We start from the raw sequence: 15,418 nt of genomic DNA on the forward strand, positions 1-15,418 counted from the left end.
AAACGGGTAATAAAAAACCGTTTAAATACCTTGGTGGCCAGCAGCCGGGTCAGGTAGATCTCCGAGACCATCTTGTTGACCCGTTCGCCCTCCTTCGAGCCGTCGCTGTCGTGGTGCTTGACCAGGTGCCAGTACTTGATGCTGTTCTCCTGCATGTCCACGTTCATGGGGCTGCCGGCTCGGCTGAACGGCGGCGACGGGGACACGTACTTCGATATGTTTAGTGTTTCGTATTTGTGGATTTTCTCCGAGTATTTGTCGTTCCCGATGAGGGTGATGTTGTAGATGGAGCTTTCCTTCGGCACCAGGCTCAGGCAGGCGCCGTCGTTTACGCGATAGTGATGCAATGTGTTGAGCTTCTTCCACTCGCCATCAGTCTTGGAGGTAGAGTCCTCGTCGTAGAGGATCACGCGCCCAGAGCTTCCGGTGCGCCATTCGAGGTCCAGATCTTCCTTCCGCGGCCGTTGACTCCACGGAATCGCCTTGTAGATCGTATCCAAGCACTTCTCCTTAACTTGGCCGACACTGTCGCAGTCCAACACCTTCACCGGAATGTTCTCCGTATTGGTCGGAATCATTTCGATATTATTGCACAAAATTGGAGGTTGCGTTATGCTGGCGTACACCGTCAAAACCTTGAACTCGATCATCTGCCGGATCAACTTCTCTTCACTCAGCGAATACCTTGCCTCGTGCGTGATCGAATCCACTGGACCCTTATCAATCTGACCTTTAACCGCCCGGAACAGCATGTACAGCGGTTCGCCAGCGCATTCCTTCAAAAACTTGTACAACAGGAATGTGAACCACGCCGACAGCATCTTCTCCGCTACGGACTCCGTTCTCCGTAGAAGCAACTTCGGATGACTCTTGCCGTCAATACACTTCTCGATCAGCTCCGCTAGCAGTGTCTTCAAAATATCCGTGCAGTATTCCAGCTTGCTCTGCAGCGTCACCATGATCAGTGAAGCCACGTTGACGCGTTCTCGCATCGAGAAGTATCGATTGCTCTCCAGCGTCCGGATGAACAACAGCAGGAAGGTCTTGTTCATAACCAGCTGTCCGAATAGCCTCAATCCCTTCTCCTTGCGGAGAAGTTCCGGTTTCTCCCACTGCAGAACCACGTGATCGTCATGATTCGGGAACAGAATCTTCATCGCGTACGTCCTGTAGTCCAGATATGGAATGCCTCCGGAAGTGATGTCACCTCCAAGATCCGTCATCTCGGTCTGCAGTTCAGCGAAGGCTTCCTTACACTCGGCCGCCACTCGCAGTTCCAAAATGTCCATCTGCTCCTGCATGTTCTTCAGGACCCGATTGTTTTCGCTGGTCTTCTTCTTGAACGCAATGACGAACGCGAAGACGATCAGGAAGAAGATCACCAAACTGATCGCGACGGCCCACACCATGACCTTATTGTTGATGCTCGGCAGTATGCTAGCCGAGGAGTAGCTCATTTGGCCGATGTCGTACTCTAGTGAGCCTCCGATGATCACCTTCACGTTGACCTTCTTGTTCTCCTGGTTCATCGGCGGTCGGCAGGTTAGCTGGTGCCGCGACAGTGAGGTAATGTTACAAATGGCATTATCACCGATCTTGACAACCACGTCACTCTCCTTGCACGCCCGATCCAGATTCCGTCCGTTGATCGTCAGATACTCGCTGTTGAAGTGCTTCAGGTTTTCTTCGAATTCGAAATACACCGGATTGGGATACAGTTCGAACTTGCTGCCCAACTTGGTGGAGAGGTTCTGAACCGACTTCACCTCATCCATGACGAAGCCGTACTCCAGCTGCAGCGGTTCGTCCGATTGGAATGTATCGTCCTCCTGTAGGTCGATTTCCGGCGACAGGCAGTGCATTTCCTTGTTCGAGACCGATTTGCATTCGTTCAGGAAGATCTGATTGCGGTAGTAGACGTAGATTCGCGGTTTCTCGATCGAGAAGAAATTCTGACCCATTACGTAGATCTTGATGCCTCCGGCGGGGATTCCTGTGAAATGAGAATTGCGTTATGAATATAGCAGTAGAATTTGAAAGAAGATATATGAACGAACCTCTAGCGATCCTCGTTTGTCCAGGGTCCCCGGAAGTGACGTAGTCAATCGACGGGTTCGCAACGTACTCGAACAGATCGCCGTTGAACTCACGGGCGCCGTTGTCGAACTCCATCCGCAGCTTCGCTTGCATCTGATTAGACACTTCCGTGGTCTGACATGTAGCCTCGTTTTCATCAGTACTGTTGAAGAGAAGATCGATTATCAATTCTTCATCTATCAAAAGTGATCGAAGATCAACTTACCTTAAAATCTTACACGGATGTTGGTCGAGGAACGCGTTCACCCGGCTGCCGGTGTTCAAGTCCTTTCCCACGATCTTGATGATCGTTCCACCCGCGATCGGCCCAAACTTGGGCCCAAAGTCTGTGATCTCCGGATCGACAAACACGAAATCATACGTTGACTCACCCCTGAAATCTGAAATCTGCACCACGACCCGCCCCGATCGATGGCTCTTCACCCCTGGTCCATCCACCTTGCAAACGATCTCCTTCGTCTGCACGTACAGCTCCCGGAACGGCATACAGTCGATGCCGGCGATCTTGATCCCTCCGTACACGTCCTCGAACTTCTTGCCCAGATTGATGCCCCGAATGGTGATGTTGGTACCTCCTTCCCATGGTCCCGTCTTCGGGTCGAACGAGTGAATCTCCGGATTGGGACACGTCTGCTGATTGTTCAACCAGTCCTTCTTCTCCTGACCTTCCACCTTGCCCGAAATGCCACAATGATCCTCTACCTCACACGTATTAGACGACGAACACCAACCACACTTATACTTGTCATCTAACGCCAAACAAACACCACAGCTATCGGCCATTTCTCTACAGCGATAAATTACGACTGGAATGAGAGAAGAATACACGATCCGTTAACTCAGTTACCGTATTATGTGCTAAGCTTCCAGCTTCAACTCACCATGAATATTATTAGGATTGTCCAGGGGCTTGGAGCCGCCCCAGATGACGGCAAAGGTGGCCGTCAGCTTCGGCGTTTTGGCCGCGTACGTGAAATCCATGGCATCACAGTAGATGGTATCGCCGAGCAGTTGCGCGTTGACGCTGGTCACCCGACCTTCGACGTTGAATTGACACACGAACCGCGTCTGGACGATGAATTGACCGATGATATGCACTTTGACCTTGACGGACTTTTTCGACTTGGCCGGCACCAGGATCTCCGGCCCGTCGCTGGTGACGTTGATGGTCGGGCAGAACCCGGGCCCGGACCGGTAGCTGGGCCCGATCCGGCTGATGCCCGTCACGAGGATGTCGTTGCGGCAGTTCTCGGCCGTGTCGTGCGTACAGCGGTGGGCTTCCACGCACCAATCGCACGGGAACTGCGAGGAGACGCACTGCGTACAGGACAGGTGGGTGCTGCAGTCGAAGAACGTGAACTTGGTCGACACGATGTCCGGCCCCTGGGAGGTTTTGATCGAGAGCTGCGCGTTGAAGTGGTCTGGAAAAAGGGAGAGAGGTTAGGAATTAGATATTTGCTTTTTAATCCATAAGAGGGCAGACTTGATAGTCATGTGTTTTTGTAAATTCAAATAAGCTTTAGAAAGAAGTTCAAAAAAAAAAGTCACCAACAAAAAATCACCGAAGTTCGGCATGCTACGCCGATGAAAGCAATTCTTATGCATCGGCGAAGCACATAATTCCGACGCCGAACTTTGCCGAAGTTTTGACTGTCAATCTTCTAATTGACACTCGGATTGTCAATATTGTCTTCTGATACTACAACTCAGATAATCATAGGCTCAACTATCAGTGAATATCTTATATTTCCTAACAATATTAAATCATCGTGCAAATATGTTGAAGTTATGGAATAGTTAATGGGATTATGAGGTTATTTGTTCTATTCTATCAGGTAACAATATTATTTTACGAGTGACGTCATGGCACATTTCACATTCAGATTGATTGTCCAATCAAGCAACTCTCAAACTCACTCGAAGCCACATGCAATGTTACATTATATTACCACTGTGAGTCATCACCTTCAAGCATTTAGGAGACGATTTCGACTACTTGAGTGCATCTCGAGAGACTTTTTTGAAGGACTATCAATTTGTACTAATTTCCTATGAATGTGAAATTTTCGCCTATTAAAGACTAGTGGTCCCGGAAAACATCGTCTTGTCATCAAGTAGGCTGCTGAAAAATGCCATGAAACATCCCATACAAAATTAATATTAATTTACTTCCGTTTTTTCCGAAAACATTTCTAAACTTTTTCTTCGCCTGAACACGTCGGAACCCTTAAAGAAGACAATAGTGAAAGAATTGTGCAAATCGATTGTCCTGTTCTCAAGCCATTTCGTGACATACAAACACCACTCCATTTTTATAAAAGAAGATAGAAGATAGATAGATACAACAGAGAAGAAGCAAACAGTATGAATAGTAGACCAATACTAGCAAACCATCGTATAACTAGGTAGTTATACAAAAAGCTACTATAATAAAGTGAGTGATGATGACTTACTCGTAAAAATAATGAAAATTACTAATGACGTACCTCATACTGTGACTAAATAACACCTGATGCAAGTGATAGTACAAAAATGTGTTCCTAGCGAAGTATTGAACAAAAAACGTAATTTTAAACGTTAACGGCTGGTACGCTGATCATAAGTACTGTGCAAAAGGATAGGGCAAGAAACGGTAAAGGAATGATTCCGCTACCGAAATTACTTTAGCTGTGCGCTGCTGAAAAGTAGAGCCGATTTCATAACGTCGGTAACGCCTGTCGTACAAATCAAAGGGAGCTGTCACGTTTCCGAACGGAAAAATGTGCCGCTCAATTATTCCGCAAGTAAAAGCGGCATTTCGCTCATACTGGATCAGCTGTCAAAATTACTTTGGTAAAAAGGAGAAACTTTACTTGAGTGCTTTACGTTCCAGGTCCGTACTTAGCTTAAAGCGTAGTTCGCAGGTGGAAAGTACTGTGCAATTTACATGCACACTAGCGCCACGTAGCGGCAAAATGGCGCATTAAAAATTTCAGCTGATGAACGCCGTAAGGCTTCTGAACAATTTTGCTGAAGACCGCAGCTTTCTAGAAAGTAAGGTTTCCAAGATATTGCGTCATTAGTGTAATAGCTTACGGGTGATGCTAAACTTTTTGGGGTGCTGCAATATTCAATTGAGGTGTTGCAATACTAGATGATGCGATTCCATACTTATGGCGGGTAGTGTACATGGCACAGAAGATTCGGCCATCGTGATCCAGCGGTTATTGATCGGATTCAACGACAGCAGTTGGCCACGGGATTTAAGTTGGTGGACTGCGGGCAGAAGATCGTCTGCGAGTGTTGCCTAGAGGGGAAGTTTTCCCGTCCCCCTTTCCCTCAGAAGGCCGATCGGAAGACTACCCAGCCTTTACAGCTCATTCACACGGATTTGTGTGGGCCAATGGCCAACGTCACCCCAGGAGGCAATCGATATTTCATGGTACTGATTGACGACTTCAGTCGGTACCTGGTGCTGTATCTACTCAAGGATAAGGGGGAAGCGAAGGACTGTATCAAGAACTTCGTGAGGCTTGTCGAAAACCAGTTCGGCAGAAAGCCACAAGCCATTCGTTCGGACCGAGGAGCTGAATTTGTCAACAAGGAGCTCAAGTCGTTTTATAAAGAGGAAGGTATACGGATGGAGCTTACCGCTGGCTACGCCCCTCAGCAAAACGGCGTTGCTGAGCGCCGGAATAGGTACCTGCAGGAGATGGCAGTGTGTATGCTGCTGGACGCCGGACTTGAGAAACGGTACTGGGGAGAAGCCATTGCCACAGCGGGTTTTATTCAGAACCGGCTTCCTTCGAGATCGGTTGGGAAGACTCCGATTGAGTTGTGGAACGGACAGAAGCCCGATCTAAGCGGTCTGAAAGTGTTTGGATGCGACGCCTATGTCTACGTTCCGGAAGTCAAGCGTAAGAAGCTGGAGAGACGTGCTGAGAAGCTGACCTTCGTCGGATATGAATGCGGAGCGAAGGCGTATAGGTTTCTGAACAAGCAAACTGGCAAAATCATCATCGGGACGCCAAATTCCTTGAACTTGGTGCGAAGATTAAGGAGGAGCTGGAACCGGTGGTTCGACCAATTCCCAGCCAGCAGTTGACGACGACAGTATTCAGCGATGACAGCAACGATGATCGAGATGCGGAAGAACCAGTGACGGGAAGTGATGATGAATTCCTGGGTTTTTCGGATCAAGAAGAGCCCGTGAACGAAGAAAGTGATGAAGAAGAGAGCCATGGAGAAGAAAGTGGTGAAGGGGAAAGTGCTGGAAGGCCTAAGCGGAGCACCGCTGGGGCTTTGCCTAAGAAACTCAGTGATTTTGTTGTGGGCGTTGCAAAAATCGAGGAACGAGATCCAAAGGACTATAAAGAAGCAATTGCAAGTGTTAACAAGAAACAATGGCGTAAAGCTATGGACAGTGAATATAAGTCGCTTCTTTCGAACAATACTTGGAAGCTTGTTCCTCTGCCAAAAGGACGTCACGCAATCGGCTCGAAGTGGGTGTTCAAACAGAAAAAGGACTCTTGTGGACAAACAGTGAGATTTAAAGCGCACCTGGTAGCTCAGGGTTACGCGCAACGCTACGGTGAAGATTTTGGTGAGGTGCATGCTCCAGTTGCATTGCAGCAAACGTTCAAAGTGCTTCTAACAGTGGCGGGACATAACAACCTGCAAGTGCGTCATGTTGATGTCAGGAATGCGTATTTGAACGGAGTGCTTCATGAAGAAATCTTCATGCGCCAACCGCCGGGGTACGCATCGGCGGGCAATGAAGCGCTTGTCTGCAAACTGAATCGTAGCATTTACGGCCTTAAACAGGCCGCCAGGGTCTGGAATGCGACCATCAAGGAAGTTCTCATTGGTCTTGGATTCCGGCAGTCGGAGGCGGATGCCTGTCTGTTCAGTAAGAAGCTATCAAACGGTGAGTGGATTTATTTATTAATTTATGTTGATGACATGCTCCTGGTTTGTCGAGATGGACATCAAATCGACGTTGTTGAGAACGCACTAAGGAAGCATTTTGAGATTACCTCACTAGGGGAGATAAAACAGTTTCTCGGTATCAACGTCACTAAAGACAAGGACGGAATGTACATGCTGAGCCAGAAGGCCTTGATTCGGGAAGTATCAGAACGGTTTGGGTTGACAGACGCAAAACCGTCAAAGTATCCAGTGGATCCTGGTTACTTTCGTCTGAGCGGTGGAGAGAAACTTCCTGATAACACACAGTACCACAAGTTAGTTGGAGTGCTTCTCGACATCTCCACTAACTCAAGACCGGACATATCAGCCGCCATCTCTATTTTGAGTCGAAAGACCAACTGTCCAACCCAACTGGACTGGTTGGAACTGAAGCGTACCGTGCGATATTTGATCGGTACCCAAGATTACAAGTTGAGGCTTGCCAGCGATCGGACGAAGAATTTGGAATTGGTCGGATACAGCGATGCAGACTGGGCCGGCGACACCGCCGATCGTAAATCTACCAGTGGATTCGTTTTTCAACTAGGGGAAGCTAGTGTCAGCTGGGCTAGCCGAAAGCAATCGTGCGTAGCAACGTCGACGATGGAAGCCGAGTATATCGCGCTATCCGAAGCAGCTCAGGAAGCAACTTGGCTCCGTCGCTTACTGGGAGAACTAGGTCAAGAGCAACGACAACCTACTATGCTAAACGAAGATAATCGCAGTTGCATTGACTTCGTTTCTTTGGAGCGGCAGAATAAAAGAAGCAAGCACATTGATACTAAGTTTTATCATGCTCGGGATCTATGCAGTCGTGAGGTCATCCAGTTACACTACTGTCCTACTGATAGAATGATCGCAGATGTGTTCACTAAGCCTTTGGGCGCTACCAAGATGCAGTTGTTCGCGGAGAAGCTTGGTCTGTGTCCTAAGCGGAAGTCTACAAATGAACTCCAGTGATCAGCGAGGAGGAGTGTCGGCATATCCAGTCGCAGGGCGCTGATGCACTGGCAACTAGAAAATGCCCGAGCCACAGGGTCAGCGAAGAGAAGAAGAACAAAAACATTATTCCTTCATCTGTCATTCTTTTACTCGAATTAAAGTTCACACGTGTTAAACATAAGTTCTCCGGTTAAACGTTATTTTATCCGATTCCCACGCATTTATTGGGTTGCCACTCTGCTAAGTCCGTTCCCTGGTTCCAACAGTCTAACTGATAATAATCAAAGAACAGAATTTAACATAGTGACATAAGGTTAGCAAAGCCTACTGCTCTGCTACATCTCCCCTTTTAGAATATGTCGTATGGGGCCAACCAAGCTGGCAACTTCTCGGAGCGAAGCGGTCGTGGTTCAACATCGGTATCAACGGATGGCTCTTGTCCAGTCGCTTCATCTGGTTGGATCTCATCAGGTTCGGCAACAGCTATCGCTTCAGGGTGGACCAGTTCAGGTGTATTACATCGTAAGCGGTCATCATTTGCTGAAGTGGTTGCTGAAACTTCAGGAACTGGTACGACATCGGGTCCAGGAGGGAAGGTTTCTTCTTCTAGGTCATTTGTTTCGATATGGGTGTAATCTTGATGTTCTTGTAGGAGGATTTGTCGTGGAAGATTAACTGGTTGAGCAACGGATGGTTCTTTGGCTTCAAATCGTTCACGTAGCTGATTAGTGTGTGACCGTATAAGCTTCTCACGGGATCCGAGGTGCAGGAACACGTTGTAGTTGACTGAACCTTTCCGCTCTACAATCCGTCCAGGAATCCAGGATTTCTTGTTGTTGCTATGGTACTCGGCGTACACCAGATCTCCAGGTTGAAACTCACGTTTGATAGCACCGTGTCTTCTGTTGAACTACAGATTCTGTTGATCATTACTGCTCGTAGGTGTTCGAACGGGCTTCTTCAAAAGGTCCAAAGTCGTCCGGGCTGGTCTACCAAGAAACAGTTCTGCTGGAGTCTTCGTCTGCGGACTGCACTTATTCGGTGTATTGCGGTATACAAACAGGAAGGTTTGAAGATGCTGTAGTGTTGGCGTAGATTCCCCTTCACTTAACTTCTTGAGTCCGTGCTTGAGAAAATCGACAAAACGCTCTGCTTGACAATTCGATTGGAGATGGTATGGAGCAGTACGCATGTGATTGATTCCGTTCTCTTGGACGAACTGCTGGAATTTTTCGCTAGTGAATTGGGTTCCGTAGCGAGCGATGGTTTCACGTAGTATATCCAACGTTGCAGTTGCGATTATGTTTCGAGTTCGAAAAATTTCTGGCCACTTGGAATATGCGTCCGCTATAACCAAGTAATAGTATCCGCCGATTGGACCTTCATAATCTATGTGTACACGTTGCCATGGTTGGGTGCACACGGGCCAGGATTCCAGAGTAGTCTTCGTCGGAGCCTTCGCTGCTTGAGCACAGAATCTGCACTCACGAACAAAGTCTTTAACGTCCTCGTCAACGTTTGGCCAGTAAATGTAGCTTCTTGCCAGTGATTTCATTCGGTCCATGCCAGGGTGTCCCTTGTGGAGCTGATGAAGTACTTGCTTGCGAAACTTTTCTGGAATGACGATGCGGTCACCAAACATCAAACAGTTGTCGAGTATCTGCAATCCATCGCGTCGGGAGTTGAATTTTCTCACAGCAGGGTCAGTAATCTTTTTACTACTTACGAGCCAACCTTCTTTCAGGAATTGCATAACTTGCTGCAGAACTTGATCTTTTTGAGTTTCAGCAACAATCATCTTGAATGTCAGGGGGAGTTTGCTCACCGTGTCTGTGACAACAGCTTTGACTTCGTTTTCCAAGTGTACTGCAGCGAGAACGTAATCTTCATCTGGTCGGGTTTGAGTTGACATGAGTCTTGACAGGACATCTGCGCAACCGAACTTGTCATTCGAAATGTGCTGGATCTCAAAATCGTACAGGAGCAAAGTGAGGGCCCAACGTTGCAGTCTGTTGGCAGTATACACCGGTATACCCTTCTTGGATCCAAAAATCTTGATCAGCGGCTGATGATCCGTCTGGAGGATGAATCTACGTCCGTACAGCATTTTATGAAAACGAGTAACTCCAAAAACTAGGGCGAGTGCTTCTTTCTCTATCTGTCCATAGTTGGCTTCTGCTGACGTCAAAGATCTTGATGCATGTGCGATAGCCTTGATTTCGCCGGTTGGAAAACGGTGCATGATTCCATCCAGTCCATTCTTGGATGCGTCCGCCGCGACAATGATTTCCTTGGCTGGATCAAAATGGGTCAGGAGCAGATTCGAACAAAGAATTACCTTGAATTTGTCGAATGATTGTTGACACTCGGATGTCCAATTCCAGTGGGCGTCTTTCTTGAGCAGATTGTCGAGAGGTGCTCTTAACTGTTTCATCTGCTTCACAAATCGTCCATAATAGTTGATAGCTCCAAGGTAAGAACGAAGCTGTTGAACGTCCTTCGGTGGTGGCATCTGGGAAATCGCTAACGTCTTCGATGGATCTGGGCGAATACCGTCTTTGTCGACTATGTGCCCGAGAAACTTGATTTGGGAAACGGCGAACTTGCATTTTCCAATGTTGAGGTGAAAGCCATATTCTCGAATTCGCTCAAGGACAGCATGAGAATATCGTCCAGATAAGGTTTCACTCCAGGTATTCCGGCAACCATGCTATCGATGATGCGTTGAAAAGCTCCTGGGGCTGATTTGACTCCAGGCGGTAGGCGGTTATACTGGAACAAGCCTCGATGTGTGTTAACCGTAAGCAGCTTTCTTGATGATTCCTCAACTTCTACTTGTAGATAGGCATCTGACAAGTCCAGGTGGGTGAAAAACCGTGCTCCGGATAGTTCAGCGAACAGATCATCAGGATGCGGAAGAGGGTGCCGGTCAGATTAGAGAGCGTCGTTCAAGCCAGTAGAATAGTCACCGCATACACGGACAGAGACATTATCTGCCTTCCGTACGACGACTATCGGTGCCACCCAATCTGAAAATTGCACTGGAGAAATTATACCTTTGTCCTGGAGCCGCTGGAGTTCTGCTTCCACCTTCGGAAGCCCCGCGTAGGCCACCGGTCGCTTCGGACAGTATACCGGACGAGCGTCTTGCTTCGGGTACAGCTTAATTTTCGCTTTCGTGCATCGGCCCAGCGTACTCTTGAACACTTCTGAAAACTTCTGCTTGAGCTGCTTTGTAAAATCTTCAGGACGCTGCTGGATTGCATTGACAAGACTGTTGATTGGAATGGACCAAAGATCGAACAGGTCCATGGTTTCAATTCCCAGCACGTTCAATTCAGGATTGTTTGAAGTGAAAATGCGCCCTGACTTGCTCACGTTGTCGATGGTGATGTCGGTGTGAAATTCTGCTAGAAGCTTGAGATTATCTCCAGAGGCGGTGATTGCTGCTTCGGCAGTTCTCCGAGTCGCTGGTTGTCCTATTTTGATCCAGTTTTCTTCCGAAATGACTGTGATGTCCGATGCCGAATCATGTTGAAGCTTGACCGGTACTCCGTTGAGTTCCACTGTGACGAATTTGCGCTTGCTTTCCACGTTCCGGATTGAGAAAATTCCTTTTGTCTTCAGATTTTCCTTTGGCTTGAAGTGGAATGGCTTTGGTTTGGTTTTGTCGTTTGAGCAGTACCCTTCTTTGTGGCCTTTCTGCTTGCACTTGGTGCAGGTGTGACTGGAGAACGGGCAAAAGCGAGTGTAGTGCATTTCACCGCATTTCCAGCAAGGCGTCTTGGCTTTCTTCGGGTTTGAATCTTTATGGTTCCGAGTGATGGCGTTGATGGTCTTGCTATCCTTGTTCTCGACCATTTGAGTATCGTGCTTCAGGTTAACAATACGATGACACTCCTCCACCAGATTTTCCAAAGTGATAGTACTTGGACCATCTGGCCGCGCCGGGGCTGATTCTTCAGCTTCTAGCTTGGAGACCAACCTGGCACGAATATCGGCATCGCGTGGTGATTGCAGGCCGCAAATGAACTGGAGAGCCTTGAACTGGTCGTTAGATAGCTTTGACAACTGGAACGCTTCGCAGTGTTTGTTAATCTTCGCCGCATACGAGGTAAAATCGTCTGCTTCACTCTTGAAGTACTGCAAACACTGGTGCCTCGCATGGAAAATTGACTTCCGACGTCCGAACAGCTTCTTCAGTTTGCCAACGGTTTCATCTAGGCTGAATTCCCTTGGGTGCTTCGGAAGGATGCTGTCCACGTATCGCTCATGGACCGTCGTACTGAGTTTTCGGAGAAGCAACCTCACCTTGGCAGCGTCGTCCAGGCGTTTTCAGTCCTCTTTAAAAACATCTTCGTATCGAGAATACCATGCATCAAAGAAAAGGCCGTCGTCAGGATCGAACTGGAACTCTTGAATCCCGGAGGCGAGCGATTCTATGATTTTCTCACTTCCGTCGGTTGGATCGGGTCGTTCCAGTGCAGTAATCCGCTCCTGCTGTTGCACGATTAGCTCCGTCAGACGTAGAATAGCGTCCTTGAGATCGTTGTCGGACATTTCTTCTTACGGTACTTCGATAGATGTTCCGTCGAGAGACTTGAGGTTGACTTCGGTTCGTACTTCTCGTCGCCAAAATATTGTAGACTCCGGATTGAAGGAAGACGAGGTATTTGTAAGGAACAAAGTATATTTGTGTGCTTCTTCTTTGGAGGTCTAACTGATAATAATCCAAGAACAGAATTTAACATAATTACATAAGGATAGCAAAGCCGTAGTTCGCTGGTGGAAAAAACTGTACAAAACGATAGGACAAGAAACGATCAAGGAATGATTCCGCTATCGAAATTACTTGAGAAGTCCGCAGCTGATCAGTAGAGCCGATTTCGTAACGTTGGTAACGCCTGCCATGCAAATCAAATGGAACTGTCACTATTTCGTGCGGGACTGTCATTTCCATAGAAGAACTGTCAAAGTGCTTCCGAATCAGCTGATTTGAAACAACTCGTTAAAAGGGACATAGGCCTTTTCAGGAGACGTTTCAAATCAGCTGATCCGAAAACTGACAGTTTTTCTTCGGAAATGACAGGCCCGTGTATGCAACGCTCGCCGTCAAATGTAAACAAATGCATACACGGATCTGTCACATAAAAAGGCCTATTATTCCGCAATTAAAAGTGACATTTCGCTCAGAGGAGATTGTCGTGACCAAGGAAGCAATCCGGAATTGCGGCATATTTTTCATTCAACAAATAAATAAAATCAAATTGATTTTTTCATCTTTTATGTTTCACTTCCGTTACCTATCAACATCGTCACAAAACTAGCTTCGTTTATTTTCCTAAAAATCAACGCCTACTTACGAAATCTTAATTCTGCCTATCAAACATATTTTTATATAACAATATAAATATTTCATAAATTCTGATAATTCATTCATCTCATTCTCAGGGTGTCCATTCTAAATCAGTTTTCCAAATCCCGGATTTTTCCCGGACGTCCAATAAATTGAAAAAACGGTTGACAATCCTGCGGATGATCATCCTGCGACTTGCATAAAATGTGAACAAATTTGGAAGACTTGATTTAACTTATTTTTGAATTATTTTTAATCAAATTTATAAAATACTGTGAGTTTAAAAACGATTTGAATTTTGGAAGAGTTTTGGACTAAGAGATTTAAACTATTTGTTGAAGTATCTAAAAGATCGTCCTCTCTTACAATTCATAGGAAGTTCAGGGAGATTTAGGAATTATACACAAATTTCAGCTCTGTGTATCTGAACTACCACAAAAGAGCAAAGTTCAATAGCCAAGCCATTTAACTTTTAAGAATGCCTTCGGATATGCGTTAGACATGAACCAGTGATTGTAAGATTGCATCTTCCAAGTAATCCTTAAAAGATTTGGTCAAGAATCTAGTCAAAAATATAACAAAAAACTGGCCAAGAGTACATAAAAAACCTTTATTCATCGAAGATCTTGCCATGGAATGTGTTGAGCATGATTTGTGGAATTCGTTGTAAATCTCAAGGCTGGTAGCGGCCATATAGCTGAATAACTGAACTTACTGACTAAAATTATCAAAAAAGTTACCTAATAGCCACAAACATTAGCTCAAATTTGAAGTTTAAACACAAAACATAGTCTACATAGCCAAGAATATTACCAAGACTTCACAGTATATAAAATAAAAATGAAATTACCTTTAATAATTCGAAATAGACATTTCGACATTGCCTCAAACAACAGTTAGTTGCTAATAATTTCACCGAATTACAGTAGATATCAAACATCATCAAGGGGCAGAGAGTGTCTTTTAAAAAACTGGTAAATCTTGTACGATGCGCAAAAAAGCTAGGTCGCAGAGCTAGGCGTACGCAGCAACTTTAAATTTCCAGTCAGTAGAGAAAATCTCCTTGGAGTGGACCAAGTGACATTTTTGATATTTTGAGAAAAATGGGCTTAAAGTCTAACGCTTTATAATTTTTTAACTCGTTAAAATTTTGGTTAAATATTTCAACACATCTTTGTGCTACTTTCAAACAATATAATGTGATATAAAGTGATAACCACGAAAAATCATAATCCAAACCTCGGATAGAACGATTTTTGATGGACTATGTCTACTTGGTCCACTGTGACTGAACTAAAGACCACCGTTCACTCTGACTGAACAATTTGTAGGAAAATAACAATCATTCAATGCTTGCATGGAAGACGAAGCATTTCGATAAGGATCTTTTCGTCGAAGCACTCCGAGCAGTAAGCGACGCTCCAAACATGGATGCAGGAGAGCTGACAGAAGCGTTGGCGAGAGCGTGTGACGCAACTATGCCGAGAAAATTGGAGCCAAGGAATCAACGGCGTCCTGCATACTGGTGGAACGACAGACTCAGCACCCTTCGCGCAGCCTGCTTAAGAGCCAGAAGACGCGTGCAGAGAGCTAGATCCGAAGCCAGCATGGAAGAGCGTAAAGTGACCTACCGACTGGCCAGAGCCGCGTTCAGACGGGAAATATCGACGAGTAAAACGAACTGCTACAAGGAGTTGTGCCGGGAAGCTGACGCAAATCCCTGGGGCAACGCCTATCGAGTAGTGATGGCGAAGATCAAGGGCCCAGTTACCCCAGCTGAAATGTGTCCCGACAAACTGAAGGCGATAGTGAACGGTCTCTTTCCTACGCATGCTCCAACAGCGTGGCCGCCCACACCGTACGCTGACGTAGATGAGGAAAATGCCGGTATACAAGTGTCTAACGCCGAGCTGATAACGGTTGCGAAAGGATTGAAGCTGAACAAAGCTCCCGGACCAGATGGTATCCCTAATGTTGCGCTAAGGGCAGCAATCTTGGCGTTCCCAGACATATTCAGGACAGCGTTGCAGAAGTGTCTAGCGGAAGGCTGCTTCCCAGACAGATGGAAGGTGCAGA

General features: G+C 46.5%; 1 protein-coding gene across 3 annotated transcripts in view; it reads right to left on the reverse strand.

The window, feature by feature from the left end:
- The window catches only part of LOC5574317 (plexin-A2), a 247,689-nt gene that overhangs the window by 1,456 nt on the left and 230,815 nt on the right, over positions 1–15,418 (reverse strand). For all 3 annotated transcript variants that reach the window (XM_021838880.1, XM_021838879.1, XM_021838881.1), the window contains 4 exons: positions 2,979–3,518; positions 2,303–2,903; positions 2,058–2,239; positions 30–1,993 (listed from right to left, as the gene is read on the reverse strand). In XM_021838880.1, coding sequence (XP_021694572.1) covers positions 30–1,993; positions 2,058–2,239; positions 2,303–2,903; positions 2,979–3,518 — 3,287 coding nt within the window. The remainder of the gene's footprint in view (positions 1–29; positions 1,994–2,057; positions 2,240–2,302; positions 2,904–2,978; positions 3,519–15,418) is intronic.

The sequence above is a fragment of the Aedes aegypti genome, chromosome 1 (genome assembly GCF_002204515.2).
Source record: "Aedes aegypti strain LVP_AGWG chromosome 1, AaegL5.0 Primary Assembly, whole genome shotgun sequence".
NCBI lineage: Eukaryota > Metazoa > Arthropoda > Insecta > Diptera > Culicidae > Aedes > Aedes aegypti.